This window comes from Diabrotica virgifera, chromosome 9 (assembly GCF_917563875.1).
Source record: "Diabrotica virgifera virgifera chromosome 9, PGI_DIABVI_V3a".
Lineage (NCBI taxonomy): Eukaryota > Metazoa > Arthropoda > Insecta > Coleoptera > Chrysomelidae > Diabrotica > Diabrotica virgifera.
In genome coordinates, this window is record NC_065451.1 from 62,186,029 (window position 1) to 62,205,150 (window position 19,122).

General features: G+C 33.4%; 1 protein-coding gene across 1 annotated transcript in view; it reads left to right on the forward strand.

The window, feature by feature from the left end:
• LOC114325185 (probable multidrug resistance-associated protein lethal(2)03659) overlaps positions 1–19,122 on the forward strand; it is a 276,165-nt gene that overhangs the window by 180,133 nt on the left and 76,910 nt on the right. The window contains exon 5 of the mRNA XM_028273181.2: positions 3,561–3,717. Within this exon, the coding sequence (XP_028128982.2) occupies positions 3,561–3,717 (157 nt within the window). The remainder of the gene's footprint in view (positions 1–3,560; positions 3,718–19,122) is intronic.

Genomic DNA, 19,122 nt, shown 5'->3' on the forward strand with positions numbered 1-19,122 from the left:
TATCATCTGCGTCATCTGGTTTGCAGCCATTTTTGATACGCTTGTTTCTTGTTATGTACTGCATTAGCAATGTCATCTGTCCACCAGAATGGAGTATTCTTTTTGTTCCTTTCCACTGTGCCGAGCGCTTCATAAGCTGCTTCATTGATTTTATTTAATATCTCGTTATATGTATTCTGGGCTGAGGAGTAGGTCAGGTTCGAAAATTTTTGGCTAAGCCGCAGCTTATATAAAAATGATGTTGAGTCGTTTTGCAGTGCATTAATATTGTATTTACGTAGATCCGTCTCGAGTGATTTTGATTGAGCTGGTTGGTTGTCATTTTGATGTAGTAGTCGTGGTCGATACTGTAGAAAACATTTTGATCTTACCATAAAGTGGTCAGTTCCACATTCCGGTCCTCTTAATAATCTTACGTCTTCAACTTGTATGTGTGTTTCTTGTTTGGTGATAACATAATCTATAATTGACTTGGTATTTCTCGTTGGTTGGACCCAGGTATACCTATGTATGTTTTTATGTTGGTAGAATCCGTTTAGAATTTTCAGAGAGTGCTGTTCGCAGATTCGATTAAATGTTCCCCATTTTCATTTGTTTTAGCATCACCGTATTTTCCCACAACTTTGTCATTTATTTTTTTTCCTGTCCAAGCATTAAAATCTCCCAACAGCACAATTTCTTTGCGGCTATTTATATTTTCTATAAGTTCTGATAAGGTCTCGTAGAATATTTGTTTAGCTGTTTTTGATGCATTTTCTGACGGAGCATATATTCCAATGATTTCGAGGTCGTGCCCTTTCCACGTAATAGATACTCTAATAATTCTCTCATTGATCTGTTCCCAGCTTTTCAGGTTTCCTTTTAAGTCTTTTTTTATCAATATTGATACCCCTGCTTGTGCTCTCTTGTCTTTTTCTACTCCACTATAAATATGGATAAAACCTCCTATATCTTCACTTCCTTGGCCTTTTTTCTTTGTTTCGGTGAGAACTGTGATATCTGATTTTATTTTCTTTACTTCTGCCATGACTTCGTCTTACTTAGTTCTCCACCCTTGGATATTCCATGTGTTTATATTCAGAGTCCTTGTTCGTTTGCTACGTCGTCTTCGTTTTTTTCCGTCCGTATTCCGAGGCTGGATTTTAGAATTTTTTGCAGTTAGTTTTTTACAGGTGTAGAGGAGCAGGCCCTACGCCCTAACCCCCTACCAGGAGGACCAGGATTTTCTGTTAGGGTTTACTCCCTTAGTCAAGAGTATGTAACAGAAAGAAATATAGTGACCCGTCTGCCCTCGGAAACCTAATAGCCATTCGGGGTCGGAAAAAACAAGAGTTAGCCAAGAGAGGCTGATAGGAAAGATTAAACACATTTCACTCAAGACAAGTTGAAGAAGAGTAAAATGTGAAGGCCCTTATGATCCGCCAGGTGCGTTCCATAAAGGTATGAGTATTGATACACTTTGTGGTCCCGCTCATACATCGGCGTGTTGACTACAGACTCTATGGCTCGTCCAGCATGCCATAGCATGGAGGATGGGTGCACGCCATTTTTACAATGTAGACACCCAAATTCCATGGCCTGACCCACAAGTGTTAGTTTTATATCTAAAAAATCAATGTTTTTCGATGGTATACTCATTTACGATTCACTCAATTTTTGCCGTAGAACAAATTTTATCAAAGCAAGTTCTTGGGAATTAAATTACCAACAATTTCATTTTTAAACATTTTTTCGTATCTCTAATGCTAATCTTTCTATTCTGAAGAAAATTGCATTTTTTACCAAATTGCAAACATTCCTTATTCGCTTAAACTTTAGTTTTTTTTTAAACTAATCATTCTAAGCCAGCAAACTTCTAGAATCTATTAATAATACATAAATAAAAAGGAATAAATAAGGCCAATGACTAAAAACGTCGCTAACTTACATTATTATGCTTCCACTTGGATTTCTCCTTTTTTTTTCAAAAAGTAGGTATATTGATCTTTTAACCGTAACTTTTTATTTTTTATCTTAGAAAGTTTTCTAAAAAAGAATTTTGTAGGCTTTAATAATAAATCCTTTTAAAATTCTCAGTCATAAACAGAGGTGGCATTGAAAGGGTTGGTAAAGGTGGTGTTTGCATGATATTACAAGTTTTAATTGTCAACAGCTCACTAAATTTTTGTCTTAAAAAATTTTTTGCAAACCAAGTTGTTGGGAATTAAATAAGCTACAATTTCATATTTAAATATTTAGTCGTATCTCTGATGCTACTTTTTCTATTATGAAGGAAGGGGCATTTTTTACCAACCTACAAAAACACATTATTCGCTTGTAACTCCATCTTTTTTTAAAAACTAATCATTCTAAGCCGATAAAACTTCTAGAACCTATAAACAATACATAAATCAAGAAAACCAAATCAGGTCAATGACAAATTTTAATTAGAGTGGTGATTAGGGGGTTTTTTACGATCACTTTTTTGCTGAAAAAAATAGGGACTGACATTCTTTTCATTATGTCACTTAATTTTTTTAGCTAGATATTTTTTTTATTTCTGGAGACACATATTTTTAAATACTTTAAATTAGTTTCAACAAGTTATTCTCGAAAAATGCATAGTTTTCCCGTCCTTTGACTTTGAAACTACAATATTTAGTATTTGACGAAGAAGATCCAACATATATAATAAAGTATAGCTCGAGTAATATTGGTCTTAAAGAAAATTAAAAAAAAAACGGTTCTGTTTATTTTTCAAAAGGTAGGTACATTTTTGTTAAGTAAAGTTGTTTTGATAAAAGGAAAACTTTTTGAGTTATTAGAAGAAAACTGATTAAAAACATTGATTTTTTCGATACAAAACTAACTTTTTCGATAGCGAATAAATCGAAAACTATTAATTTTATCAAAAAAATGTCTAGAATAATTTTTGCTTATAATGAATGCTTTTACCAACTCTTGCGGTCAAAATATAATAAAAATTTCCACCCCCGAGATGGAGTGGCAACCACCCCCATCGTAAAAGCGCCTTTTGGCATGATATATATTTTGATCCTTGGACTATTCACTGCTTATTCTCAAATTTTCAAGCAAATCTATCCATTCTGTAAAAATTGCGAGGTGTTGCCCTATTTTAAGATTCATTACTTGAACTATATAGGTGAAACGAAGATATTTAAACCCCAGTTTTTTGTATTAATTTCAGCTGTGGTGTATTCCACGAATATACGGCTGTTTTGGATTTCTTTGGAAGAAGTACGAAAGTATTTTGCTCCGATAATTTCTCCAATAAACAACAATATAATTTGCAATTTACTTTTGTTCTTTATATTTTGCACAGTAAAATATTCGTTGTCGCGATAATCCAAGAGAGTCGTATATTCGTGGAATGGGGTATATAATGGTTTTGTGACTTTATTTAAAACTAGACACAAATTTCGTTTAATCATTGCAGTGCTTTGATTCAATCGAAGCGTAAGGTGTCATAATTATTCAAGGTAGTTTTTTAATATTTTCTAAAAAAACTGCCATTATTCATCTTATTATCAGAAAAATCAAGTATTTATTATTATTTTCAGTTTGGTTAGCCAAAAAAATGTCTGTGATGCGTCTGAAAACAGCTTTGAGGACGGACGAAAGGGTCAAACTAATGAACGAGATTATCTCCGGTATTCAGGTGATTAAAATGTATTGCTGGGAAAAACCGTTCGCTCATGTTATTGATTTGGCACGGAGGTAAGTAAATATGAAAGTTATTTATTAAGTGTTTCTTATAAACCGTTCGCCAAACGATCTAGATGTTGCCAGAGGATGCAATAAAGACGAATATTTAGGATGACGTTAAACTAAAGTAATAAAACATTTAGTCCAGGCTGTATTCTCGTATTAGACGTATTTCGTCCAGGCCCGTGTTAGGTAAATTATTCCGAATTGTTTTTTTTTGCACAAACTTGCTCAAAAGAGGTCTTTATAACAAATTCACAGTGTGCCAGACGGTACGGCGGTCGGAAAATTGTTAAAAAAAATTTTTTAAACAAATTTAAAAAATCAATTTTTTTACTTCGGGCAAATATTTTTTTTTGGATTCTTTGGTTTATTCTGAGCAAAAAAGGTCTCTTGTGATTTTTCTTTAAAATTTATTGTTGTCGAATTATACATGGTTTAAAATTTGAAAAACGCGAAAATAGCCATTTTGAAGGCTTAATAACTCGGTTAAAAATTATTATTAGAAAAGTCAGAAAGAGACCAAAAGTTTAATTGTAAAGCCTCCCTACAAGATCCTGAAGAAATTTTTGTCATTATTTTATTACAGAGCTGTTATTGTTACTTATTAACAATAAGCTCTATATAAAGCTAGTTGTATAACAAGGGAGGAAAGTGCTACTTTTCCTCCCGAGAATGAAGTTTACTGCCCGACGCGTAGCGGAGGGCAGTAATCATTCAAGGGAGGAAAAGGCACTTTACTCCCATGTTATACATATGGTTTTTCCACCTTCCTCAAATAACAAGTCATTTTTTCATTCTTACTTAATTTATTTATGTAACTAACCAACAAAATTTATTAAAACTAAAACTAACAAGTAGGTACAATATAACTGTCAACTGTCAAATATAAGTCAAATTATTAATGTAAACATTGTTAAATCACAATAACAATTTACTGTTTTTTACCATTCTGCAAAAGACAGGGTGTTTTATAAATAAACGTTAAAATGTATAGATACTTACGTAATAGAAATAGATATTGTACAGGGCGTCAATAAGTTATATTTCATGAATGAAATACCATGCCGTCACTTTTACTTTTCCTCCCTAGGGAAGAAAAGTACAACTTTGCTCCCTACAATCAGGTCCTGAAAAGTATACTTTCGGTAGAGGTAGGTGGAAATAATTATTTTTAATCGAGTTATTTATAATCGAGGCCTTGCATGGCCATTTTCGCATTTTTCAAATTTTAAATCGAGTATAACTCGACAACAATCAATCTTAGAGAAAAATCACAACAGACCTTTTTTGTCCAGAATGACCCAACTTATCTAAAAAAAATTTGATCGATGTAAAAAAAGTTATTTTTGTGAATTTGTTAAAAAAAATTGTTTAAACAATTTTTCGACCAAGGTACCGCCTGGCACCCTATGGATTTGTTATAAGTACTCTTTTTAAGTAAGTTTGTGCAAACAAATCTAATCAAGATAATTTCGCTAACGGCCATTTTCGCATTTTTCAAATTTTAAATCGCGTATAACTCGACAAAAATCAATTTTAGAGAAAAATGACAAAAGACCTTTTTTGCTCAAAATGATCCAATTTACCTAAAAAATGTGTTCGAAATGAAAAAATTTTTTTTGTGAATGTGTTTAAAAAAAATTGTTTAAACAATTTTTCGACCACGGCACCGCCTGGCACCTGTGGATTTGTTATAAAGACCTCTTTGAGTAAGCTTGTGCAAAAAAATCGAATCGGAATAATTTCGCTAACGGAGGCGACGGTAGAGTCCCGTCTATATCAACTTTTGAGAAGAATGACAAAGGATCTTTTTTGTTTAAAATTACTCAAAAACCCAAACAAAAATTTTTGGAATTTGCGGAGCAAAAAGGTGATTTTTTGAATTTGTTGAAAACAATAGTTTATACGATTTCTGCCCAAAAGTTTCGTCCAACACTCTTCTTACTTATTTAAAAGGTAACATTTTTGAACATGAATCCGCAAAAAACTGCCTCATAACATGGACTATACTATAATTACTTAGACTAAGAGCCGCTATAGGTGAAATTTCTTAATCATTTTAGGCACGATGCACAGTGGTTCCAAATGCTGAAAACGTAGTCATGAACCTTTAAAAGCGTATATTGTTTATACATTTCGGAATTACTTTCGTTCTTAGGGGTTTTTTGCATCGCTGATTACGAATCTGACATTATTTTTTCTGAAAAACAAAATGGCAGATCCAACATGGCGGAAAGAAATTGAAAGTATCAATCAAAACGCAAATTTTTTTGTCAAATTTGGTAATTTAAGGTCATTGATTACAAATCTAACATTACTTTTTATTAAAATAAAATGGCGGATCCAATATAGCCGAAAGAATTTCGAAAATTTTATTTTAAATGCATATGTGTTTAAAAATTTATATTATAAGGGGTTTTTAAAATTGCTGATCACCAATACATTTTGATTATGAAGTACAATATTCAGAACCTATTACTTTTGTACAACCACCCATAAATACTCCACAATCGCCAGAATAGTGTAATATGCGTCATTTTCCACTTTTGCATTCAAATAACTGCCAGCAATGCATAGGCAGTTATAGACAGCTAGACCAAAGTGATTCTGTATCTTCTTACAATATATTTTAAGACTAATAAACATTAGTCGCAGAATTATGCAGAATTTTGTACTTTTTGAATGTATCTTTACAAAATTTTGATTATTTCAAGTATATTTTCACTATTTATGTAGTAACAAATTTAAGGCATTTATTGTTACTAAAACTTAAGTTAACTTACATCTTACATTACTACATACTTAAAAAAGAAGAATCTGCTTTATAGCGATAAAATTGATAAACCACAAAACGTTTTACAGCGTTTTCAATATACGCGTTCTTTTACACTTTCTCTGCCGGCCAAAATAACCTCGGACATGGCTCACTTGTTCCTGAGCTGTGAACCACAATACATCCAGTCTGATCCTCATACCTGCGTATTACGACTTTACGATAGTATGAGAAAACAACTGTAAACATGAAAATCCCTAGATAGGGACTTTTTCCTTCGCCTCATGACCACGTTTTCAGCATTTGGAACCACTGTGCGATGGGACCCTATAACTTAAATAGTAGAACCTAAAAGAAAACGTTTGAACACTGTGCCGTCACTTTTCAGTGGCACATGCGTCGACAGTGGCGCATCAAACTTTCCACTTATGGACGGGATAAATAAATTAAAAGTTAACAGAACTTACTAACAGAATTAATTTTTTTTATTTTTTTAAGTTCTATGTGACTAACACATAGGATTCATCGTGATTTTAACCCACCACCCCCTTCCCCCTGCCCCCACCATCAAAAACTTCATTTTTGGTGGGATGCAATCAATTTTAAAATTTCAAAAAATTCACACGCATAGTTGAGGCTTTTATAAAACATGCCTATTTTTTATAGACCCATAGGTAGAGTGTACATAACCTCAAAAAATTAAAAGAATTTTTTTTTTCAAAAAAGCGTATAACTTTTTTTGAGGAATAGCTGCAGGTCTAATTTTTTCTTAATCTTGTGTGTTTTATGAAACACTATATTTTAAATTTTTTTCGGATTTTTCGGTAAGTCTCCCCACCTTCAAAAATCCGAAAAACCGTTTTTTTGGGGGGTTTTGGGGAATTTTCCCTATTTTATAGACTTCATAATATATCAAATCAATTTTGTTTTTATAGGTTATATGTAACTTGAAGTAACTTAGCTCTTTAGAATATTTAAAAATCAGAAAAACACGTTCAAAACCCCCTTAAAAAACAGTTTTTTGGATTTTTGAAGATGACCAACGTTACAGAAAAATCTGAAAAAAATTAGAAATATAGTGTTTGATAAAATACACAAGACTATTAAAAAATTAGATCTGCAGCTATCCCCAAAAAAAAAGTTATATACTTTTTTTCAAAAAAAAATTTTAAAATTTTTTTGAGGTTAAGTACACTCAACCTACAGGTCTATAAAAAATAGACGTGTTTTATAAAACCCTTAACTATGCGTGTAAATTTTTTGAAATTTTAAAATTGATTGCATCCCACCAAAAAAAATAAAATCGAAAAATAAAGTTTTTGATGGTGGGGGCAGGGAGAAGGGGGTGGTGGGTTAAAATTACGATGAATCTTATGTCTTGATCACATAAAACTTAAAAAAATGAAAAAAATTAAATTCTGGTAATTAGGGAGGGTATTTTTTAATTTATGTATCCCGTCCATAAGTGGAAAGTTTGATGCGCCACTGTAGACGCATGTGCCACTGAAAAGTGACGGCACAGTGTTCAAACGTTTTCTTTTAGGTTCTACTATTTAAGTTATAGGGTCCCGTCGTGCCTAAAATGATTAAGAATTTTCACCTATAGCGGCTCTTAGTCTGTCTTATAAATGAAATTTGTTAATTAACTGGCGAAAGATTGTTTCGGTGCCAAGACATTTTTCTAAAGTGAAATGAACTGCTCGTTGAAAGTGCTGTGTTATCATAGTCGATATAAAAAGGCATAAAAACACAGAACTGTTAAGAGCAGAAAAGTTATAAATATCGATATCTGTATCTTAGTTTTTTTAGTAACACGACGTCGAAATACTGTATCCTATTCAGAAGCTGCTCCTTTGACCATCTTGTCTTTTCACTCTTTATCGTTTTCCCCCTCACTCGACTGACGTCTCGTGATTTAGCTGTCAAAATTTAATTCGCAAAAATTGCCAGGCAACAAATTTTCATACCAGTCGAAAATATTGCCGGCAAAATTTTCGGGTATAATATCACAAGAGAGTGAGAATAAATTGAAAATAATGCGACAGTTTTTCGAAAATTTGTTGTCTGGCAATAGACACGAGAGCCCGCAGGGCTCGAGTGGCTATTGCCCAATGACAACAAATTTGAGTAAAAATGAAGCATTATTTTCTTATTTATTCTTACTGTCGTGTGATATTCGTAAGATTATTTTTTAATACTTAGTATATTATGGATATTTTCTTAAATGTGACAGTTGTCAAAACTAGGAAACTGGTTGCCATTAAACAGAAACAATCTACTTAAAAAAATTATATCGGTAATTTTCTACAGTAGATAATTCTCAGTATAATTTTAATCTGATTGGACATAATTAAACACGTGATCAAATATCTTACTATACGATTGGAAGTTAAAATCATTAAAAAATAATCTCTCTTATGCGTACGAATATACGACAAAATGCCCAATAAAACGTACAAAACGTAGCGTGAAAACCGGCATTGAGTTTTATAGAAGACCCATTCAAGATTCAAGATTTTTATAGAAGAGTTTATAAATAGTATGGCCACTTCGATAAACTTCAGTACCCACAATATAAAATGCAAATCAGCATGCCTTAAGGATTTAAACCAGAACTGTCCGATATAGTTGTGGAAAACATAAGTTTACGTTATTACAGAAAAATAGATATTATAGAGAAATAGACTCTGTTTTTTCAATGTGCCTCCAGTAAGTGGTTGTTTCATCGTTTTCGTGGTCTTCCCACTGATCGTCTTCCTATTGGGGAACCGTCTCACGCCGTCCTTACTACTCTATTTGTTGTCATTCGGCTTATGTGGTCAGTATTTTCTACTCTTCTGTTTTTTACCCAATGTTCTCCACCTTGCATCTCCGTCGTATATCTGTACCTACTTCCAGCTCTGTCCCATAGTGTCTTACTATCGATTTTTCGAAGGGTTTTCATCTCCGCTGTTTCGAGTAATCTTTTTGTCCTCTCTGTGTCAGATCGTGTTTCTCCCGCATATGTCATTATTGGTCTCATGACGGTTTTTGTAAATACGCCCTTCATTTCTTTTCCGATATTTTTATTTCTCCATATTGTATCATTCAGGCAACCTGTGGCTCAGTTTGATCTTCCACTTCTGTTTCGAGCTTTTCGTAGTGTGATGGTTAGATATTTTCTCCATCAGTTGTTCTATTATCTGACCCTCTAGTTTCAATTTACATATTATTGGATTTGCTGTTATAACCAGGAATTTTGTGTTTTTTTGGATAAATTAACATGTTAAAGTTTCCGGTGGCTATATTAAATTATTATAGTGCAGCATACGTTGTAAATTATCTTCACTTTGAGACATTAGTATTGAATCGTCTGCATAGCAAATTACTTTAAGTTGTTTTTCTCCCATTTGATATCCTTTTTTAGTTCTTACTTTTTTTTCAATCTTATATCTGATATTGTTCTTCGCGACATATCTTTTTATTTGAACGATAAGAATAATGTGATAAGTTTGCAATTAAGTAGTAATCGGAACATAGTCGAGGAAATGAAGCATTTTGGCTCGCAATTTTTTCGTCCAGCATGGATTTACTTGAAATTTTCACAGAAGGTAGGGAATAGTCCAAGGATCATTTTCTATATCATGCCGCTGTACGCTAAAACCTTGGGGGTGGTTGCCACCCCATCTCGGGGGCGGGAATTTTTTTTACAATTTAACTATGTAAATCGATGTAAAAGGTAATTCTAAGAAAAAAATGTTTTTTACATTTTCTTCGTAAAACATATTTTTTGAGTTATTCAGGCTTGAAGGTAACAGTTTTTCGATGAAAGAATCGACTTTTTAGAGGGTTTTTTGAGAATACCTCGAAAAATATGCATTTAATCAAAAAAACTGTAGATATCAAAATTGTACCTTTTAGTAACACAAACCAAACTCTTATTCTGTAATATCTTTAAGACCAACACAAACCGAGATACGGCATGTTAAAAGTTAGATTTTTTCGTCAAATGCACAATTTGAAATATTCAAAGTAAAATAACGGAAAAACTTTGCATTTTTCGAGGAAAACTTAAAAAATCTTTTTTCAAGCATATAGTTGGACCTCTCAAAAAATAATAATAAAAAGTTTCTAGCCTGAAAATTAGGCGACTTATGATCAAAAAAAGGTCGATATCTGCTTTTATCTATGAAAAAATCAGTGAAAACAACCCACTAACTACCCTCCTAATTAAAAACTGGTCTTCACCTTTCTGTAATTCCTTTTATATTTGTATTATCAATACACTTAAGATGTTTTACCTATTTAAAAGGCCTAATTTTAGAAACATTGGAGTTTAAAGGAAAATTATTTTTTTGGAATTTCCCATTTTTCACCTTTTACTTCAAAATATCTCCGAAAATACTGGAGATACGAAAAAAATGATAGATTACTAAATTGTAGCTTTTTTAATAAATAAAATTCTCTTGTGCATAGATTTTCATTACAGTAAACACTTAGCGAGATATAGCTGTTTAAAACCTCTGTTTACGAGCAAACACCCCCTTATTCGAGCCCTTTAAACCCAACCTAATTAAAAACTAAGGGATATTACGAAATTTAGTTTACACAGTCTTATAACTCTTCAAAAATCCTACAAACTCATTTTTGAATAAACTTTTTGTCGCCAAAAATGAAGGAGATATGTTTATAAAACGATTTTTTTTTCGAAAAATTCGGATAGTCTGCTTAAGTAACGTTTACACGTATCCAGTAAGTGGCGCCAGTCTCACTGGAATGCGAGTGCTTGACTAAGACAGCGCTGGACAGGTTCGTTTACACGTATCCAGTAACTGGCGCCAATCTCACTGGCACTCTTATTAAAAATCCTAATACAGCCACTGAAACCACAGGTACGACAGCGCCAGCGACTGGAACGCTGTGTTTACACGTGTCTACATCCAATGGCACGGGGTTAGAGGGGACGCGGACGAGTGCCACTGGCACGAAAAATAGACCAGCCTTCTATTCGAGACAGCGCTGGCAGACAGCGCTGGACTGGAACAAAAAAGCGTTTACATGATGCCAGCACTGTCGTTCCAGTGCGACTGGCGCCAGTTACTGGATACATGTAAACGCGCCTTAAAATGGATAATTTTCAATGTATGTATAATACCACAGAACCGGTTCGTATACTGGAAGATGACTAAAAAACTATTTGTATTTGTATTTGTACATATTTGTTGATTCGCATTTTTGTGTAAATAAATGTTTTTGTAATTCTTTAATTCTACTTTTTTTCTGTATAAATCTACTAAAATATTTACTTATAAAAACTGTAATGTTATTAAGATGATCGGTACGTATTTTCGGCTGCAACGCTATTCAAATGGGGACTCATTTTTTTCGAATCCTGAGAAAACTAATAAGTATTTTTGAAAAATTTAAACGCAGAATGAAAGATTACGTTATTAGCGAGGGCCGAAAGTCCCTGAGAACTTATATAATGTTTATTTTAATAAGTTACAGGGGTGAAAAACTAAGAGAAAGTTTAGTGTGATTTTTATTTTCAAATATATCACCCAAAATAAACTTTTTATTTATTCTAAGGGACTTTCGGCCCTCGGTAATAATTTAGCCCTTCATTCTGCGTTTAAATTTTTCAAAAATATTTATTGGTTTTTTCAGGATTTGAAAAAAATGAACACAATCCCGTGGTAATATTTTCCAAATCTATCTTTGTCTTACAACGCACTCAGCTGAATATAATATTGTCAGCATATATTGTCAGTCAGACACTGACAATCAGTGACAATTTTAAATATTTGACATTGCATCGGGAATATGTTGAGTTATTGATTAAATATTGTTGATATACAGTGAGCACGTAAAGGTTGGAATAAACTAATTTTCTCGAGAATGAACGATTTTGGAAAAAAATCCCGAAACAAGTCAATTTTTATTTTTAAATTACGAGTTTTTAGCATATATATCATACTAGTGACGTCACCCATCTGGGCGTGATGACGTCATCGATGATTTTTTAAAATGAGAATAGGGGTCGTGTGTTAGCTCATTTGAAAGGTAATTCAATTCTCTATGCAGTAGTATAAACATTAACATAAGTGTTTATACAGGGCGTCCAAAAAAAATGTTTTTGAATTAAATTTATTGACATAAAAAGAAGAATGTATGTAATTTTTTAATTCAAAATACATTTTACTGCTCTCAAAAAACAGAAAAAATGTTTATTTGAAAAATAATCATCGCTACTCGCTTAAATTTAATGTTTAAACTGTCAAGAGGCAGGTGGGTGGCTGCATTAATATGTAATTTAAGCAAAAACAATATTTATTTGTTAAATAAACATTTTTTTCTGTTTTCTGAGAGTAGTAAAATGTATTTTGAATTAAATAAATTACATACATTTTTCTTTTTATGTCAATAAATTTAATTCACCAAACATTTTTTTGGACACCCTGTATAAATAATTATGATAGTGTTTATATTACTGAATAGAGAATTGAATTACCTTTCAAATGAGCTATTGCACGACCCCTATTCTCATTTAAAAAAATCATCGATGACGTCATCACGCCCAGATGGGTGACGTCACTAGTATGATATATGTACCAAAAGGTCGTAATTTAAAAATAAAAATTGACCTATTTCGGGATTTTTTTCCAAAATTGTCCATTCTCGAGAAAATGAATTTATTCCAACCTTTACGTGCTCACTGTATAGTGTATTTGATAAATAATTGATTTAAGACGTGAACTTAATAAAAAGTTATTTATTGTGTATTATTTGTGGAAGATCCAAGCAGAGAATACATCAGGATAATATATTCTGTGATCGTGATCCAAGTATTTTGTTATTAATTATTTATATGGGAAATAAGCCACAATTAAAATGAAAAAAATAATTTTATTAACGTTTCGACGCCCAAATCGGGTGCCGTTGTCAAAATACAAAATATTACTAAAATAAACTAAAGTGTTGTTGCTAAGCAAAAAAAATTCGTCTAATAATTTATTTAATCTCACTCATTTATATAGTCGTCGCTGGGCCATCGAGGTGTAAACATCGTTAAAGCGCTCCGAAAAACCGGTGATTAAGAATTCTAATTATCTTATCAACAACAATAAAAAAAAAACCCATTAGCAATAAGTGAGAAAAACAAAACAATATGTTCCCTTCGGGGAATCTTATTGGGTTCAGAAATGGACAACCAGTTTATCAACAACAAAACATACAGAGTGATCCAATAAATTTACAAATACCACAAGCAACCAATAACCAACTACAGTGGCAGCCAACAATGATGAAGCAACCAGAAAATGCAATGAACATGAATATGCCAACTATGCAACAACAGTATCATACAACTCCTATACAGACAGTAAATACCAACCAGTTCAGCTCTCAACCAGTTCAGCAGCAAATGCCGACATCAAGTAAAAATAGTGCAAATATCGAAGACAGAGAAACTCACTATATGACATCAACCAGCGAAGATGAAGAAGAAAATCAGACAAACAGTAAAAACGCTTGGCAAGTCATGGGAAGCAATAAAAGAAAGAAAATACATAACAACAAACCAAATCCAAGCGAAATTGAAACAGGTAACCGATTCCAACCGCTGTCGAAAGAAACAGAAGAAAATATTGGAAACGTCGAAACCAACAAAATACCAAAACCTCCACCAATATTTGTACACGGGGTACAGGATTTCAAAGAGATGACAAAGCAATTAGAGGAAATAGCCAAAAAAGAAGAATACCAGACAAAAAGTTTAATAAACAACGTTGTCAAAATAAATTGTGAAACACCAGAAATATACCGAAAATTGGTTAAGGAGTTCAAGGAAAAAAATATATACCATCACACGTACCAACTAAAAGAAGAACGAGCCTACAGAATCGTGATCAGATACTTACATCACTCAACCAATACTGATGACATAAAAAGTGAGCTATCTCAGTTAGGGCACAAAGTGAGAAACATAGTTAATGTAAAACAACAAAAAACCAAAGAACCACTTAATCTCTTCTTTGTAGATTTAGAACCCGCGCAAAACAACAAAGATGTCTATAATATAACAGGCCTACAGAACAGAGTAGTACACATAGAACCTCCACGAACTCAAAAAAACAGTATAATACAGTGCATGAGATGCCAACAATATGGACATTCCAAATCATATTGTAATAAACCATACGTCTGTGTAAAATGCGGAGGCTCACACAATACCACCACGTGCAAAAAGTCAAAGGAGACGCCAGCCATATGTGCGTTATGCAATGGAGGCCACCCAGCCAATTACAAGGGATGTGATCACTATAAGAAACTTACCAAAGGAAGCAATAAAAACAATGGAGAGCATCAAAACCCATCAGCAATCTACACAAATGATATATACACAAGAAACACACAACAACTATCCAATCCACTGCCCCAGGGCATGAGCTATGCTGAAGTAACTAAACGCAACCAAACAGAAGATACAACCACTGTGTTAAACAAGTTTTTGGAAGAATTCAAGAATCTATTCAACCAACTAATCCAACAAAATAGCATGGTCCTCAACATGCTTACCATGCTTATGAACAAAATGAAATAAATGGCTAAGTTTCTTCGAATAGCCCAATGGAATGCCAACGGCCTTCCAAGCCATACAGAAGAAGTGAAAATATTTCTAGACATAAATAAAATTGACATATTTTTAATTAGTGAAACACACTTCACAAACAGAACTTATTTTAACATACCTAAATATAAACTATATCATACTGAGCATCCTGACGGCACAGCCCACGGAGGTACAGCAATACTCATCAAAGAAAATATTAAACATCATGAACTACTGAAGTACAAAGAAGAACACATACAAGCAACGACAGTAAGCGTTGAAGCACTTCCATATAATGTCAACGTAACAGCTGTGTACTGCCCTCCTCGCCATAATCTAAAACGAGAACACTATGAAGAATTTTTCCAAACTTTAGGACCAAAATTCATTGCTGGGGGAGATTACAACAGCAAGCATACCTTGTGGGGGTCACGACTTATAACAACAAAAGGCAGAGAACTGGCACATGTTATACAAAATAAGAATTACTCATTTATCTCAACGGGAACACCAACATACTGGCCGACCGATCCCAACAAAAAACCAGATTTATTGGACTTCTTCATAACAAACGGTATCGGTATAACTTATACAGATATAACACCAAGCTATGACCTAACTACTGACCATAGCCCAATAATAGCAACGGTAAGTACAACAGTTATCACTAAAAAACCAAAACTCCACCTGCACAACAATAAAACAAACTGGGACACTTACCGACAAATAATTCACGATACTATCGAAATAACAACGAGGCTGAAAAAACCGGAAGAAATAGAAGAGGACTATAACAAATTTATAAACATACTACAGTATGCAGCTAAATCAGCTACCCCACAAAGTAGTCCCAACAGAAACATAAGTAATATACCTTTAGAAATAAAAAAACTGGTAGCTGAAAAAAGAAAGGCCAGATCTGCATGGCAACGAACACACACACCAGACAGCAGAACAAGATACAATCGCATCAGCAACAAATTAAAATCAAAGCTGCAAGAAGTCAAAAATGAGTCATTTACGAATTATATCACCAATCTTTCAAGACAAGACAACTCTATATGGAAGCCCATAAAAAGTAAGAGAAAGCCAATAACAGCATTACCTCCAATACGTAAAAATTCAACACCACCAGGACCATGGGCAAAAAGTGATAAAGAAAAGGCTGACCTATTTGCCGAGTATTTAGCAGAAGTTTTTACTCCACTAAATGACGACCAAGTACCAGAAGCGAACCAAATATTAGAAGAACCACTACAGATACAGGACCGAATAAAACTATTTACTCCAAAAGAAATTAGAGACGTAATTGCCACCCTAAACCCAAAGAAGGCACCAGGCGAAGATCTGATAACCGCAAAAATGTTAAAAGAAATACCCAAAAAGGGCATAGTTAAACTACTGCACATATTCAATGCAATACTTAGATGTGACTACTGGCCCAAAGCACTCAAAATTGGACAAATAATTATGATACCAAAGCCTGGCAAAAACCCTCTAGATGTCTCATCATATAGGCCTATCAGCTTATTACCAACAATCTCCAAGTTGCTTGAAAGACTTATCCTAAACAGAATAAATGCAGAAATAAATCCACAAAATTGGATCCCAGATCATCAGTTCGGATTTCGACAAAGCCATTCAACGATACAACAATGCCATCGCATAGTCAACGCCATTAACCAGTCACTTGAAAATCAGCAGTACTGCACAGCAGCCTTTATAGACATCAGTCAGGCTTTTGACAAAGTCTGGCATCCAGGCTTGTTATGCAAAATAAAAAGAATTCTTCCAGCAAGTTACTACAACCTACTGAGAGCCTACCTACACGAACGGCAGTTTAAAGTAAAAGTTAATGAAGAAGTCTCGGAATACAAGCCTATTCACTCTGGCGTACCACAAGGGAGCATACTAGGACCATTATTGTACATACTATATACATATGACTTGCCTACAAATGATAAAACAACCATCGGGACATTTGCAGACGACACTGCTATTTTTGCCAAGCATGACGATCCTATTGCAGCAACACAAAATCTCCAAGAGCATCTAAACTCACTTGAAATATGGCTGAAGAAGTGGAAGTTTAAGGTAAACGAAACAAAATCATCCCATATAACATTCACTCTCCGGACTGGAACCTGCCCACCAGTAACCATCAATCAAATAAAAATACCACAAAGTAATCAAGTCAAATATCTAGGGCTACACTTTGACAATAAACTCAACTGGAAACACCATATAACAAAGAAAAGAATGCAACTTGACCTAAAAACCAAAGAACTTTACTGGCTCATTGGAAGAAATTCCCATCTTTCAATAGAAAACAAATTGCTAATATATAAAGCAGTGATAAAGCCAATCTGGACTTATGGCATTGAACTGTGGGGCTGTGCTAGCAAATCCAATACTGTGATTATCCAGAGAGAGCAATCCAAGATACTTCGAGCAATAGTTAATGCACCATGGTATGTATCAAACCAAACTCTACACACAGATCTAAAAATTCCATATGTAACCGAAGTCATCCGAGAAAACAACAGAAAACACCACAACAAACTAGAAGACCATCCTAATCCACTACTTCATCCACTACTGCAACCTGTCCACAATAGAAGACTAAGAAGAAGCTGGCCCTCCGACCTAAGAGGTAACTGAGGAAACATCGCTGGATGTTTACCTCTCCACGTCACCACATTTACAATAATTTAATTTAATGTAAGACCAACAAATTGACTTATAGATGTTTGTTTTATATCTGATTGTCAATAAAGGGAGATAATAAAAAAAAAAAAACTCATTTATATTGGCAATTCAGACATATATTATACATTTTAAAGTAGAAGACTTTAAAATGATATTGCCAATATTTATGAGTTGCGTTCCTGGGACGACTTATTGAAAGATAGTTCATTCGATTACATGAAATTAACCCCAACTCAAGAATATCCGTCATAAAAAATTATAGCATGTGATATGTCTTTAAAAAGACAACCAAATGCAACGACAGTAAAATTCTTGCGTTAGAGACTTCATAGTAAATCACAAGGGAAAACCAGGAAAAACCCTGTGATACTATCCCGACATCGTAAGTATTTGGTCTTACATTAATTTACTCTCAAAAAATAATACCAAATTCTGACTTGTAACATGTTTAAATTATAAATATTATTAATAATACTAGATATATAAGTAATCCTAAAATATAAAATATGTACTAGCTCGATATTATTGACTTACTAATCTTGGTATTTTCTTTCTATTGACTTCCTCTTTCAGTATGGGTAACCACATCCTACTGCATTCTACCGAGGAATTTGCGACACAATTGGTTTCATTTAGTATAATTAGAGCCGCTTCTTTGATTTTTCTCTTTTTACTATCTGATTCTTTCAGGACTATACTTGAATCTCTCCACTGAACTCTATGTTCATTATCCCATGCGTGTTGACATATTTGAGATCTCTCAAATTCTCTATTTTTAATATAAGATTGATGTTCACTTATTCTAACGTCTAATGGTCTTGATGTCTCACCTAAATAAAATTGTTCGCATTCACAAGGTATTTTATAAATGCAATTTTTTGTTCTTTCTTGATCATTGTTAGGTTTAGTTTTAGATAGAATAGATCTCAATCTATCTAAAACTAAACCTAACAATGATCAAGAAAGAACAAAAAATTGCATTTATAAAATACCTTGTGAATGCGAACAATTTTATTTAGGTGAGACATCAAGACCATTAGACGTTAGAATAAGTGAACATCAATCTTATATTAAAAATAGAGAATTTGAGAGATCTCAAATATGTCAACACGCATGGGATAATGAACATAGAGTTCAGTGGAGAGATTCAAGTATAGTCCTGAAAGAATCAGATAGTAAAAAGAGAAAAATCAAAGAAGCGGCTCTAATTATACTAAATGAAACCAATTGTGTCGCAAATTCCTCGGTAGAATGCAGTAGGATGTGGTTACCCATACTAAAAGAGGAAGTCAATAGAAAGAAAATACCAAGATTAGTAAGTCAATAATATCGAGCTAGTACA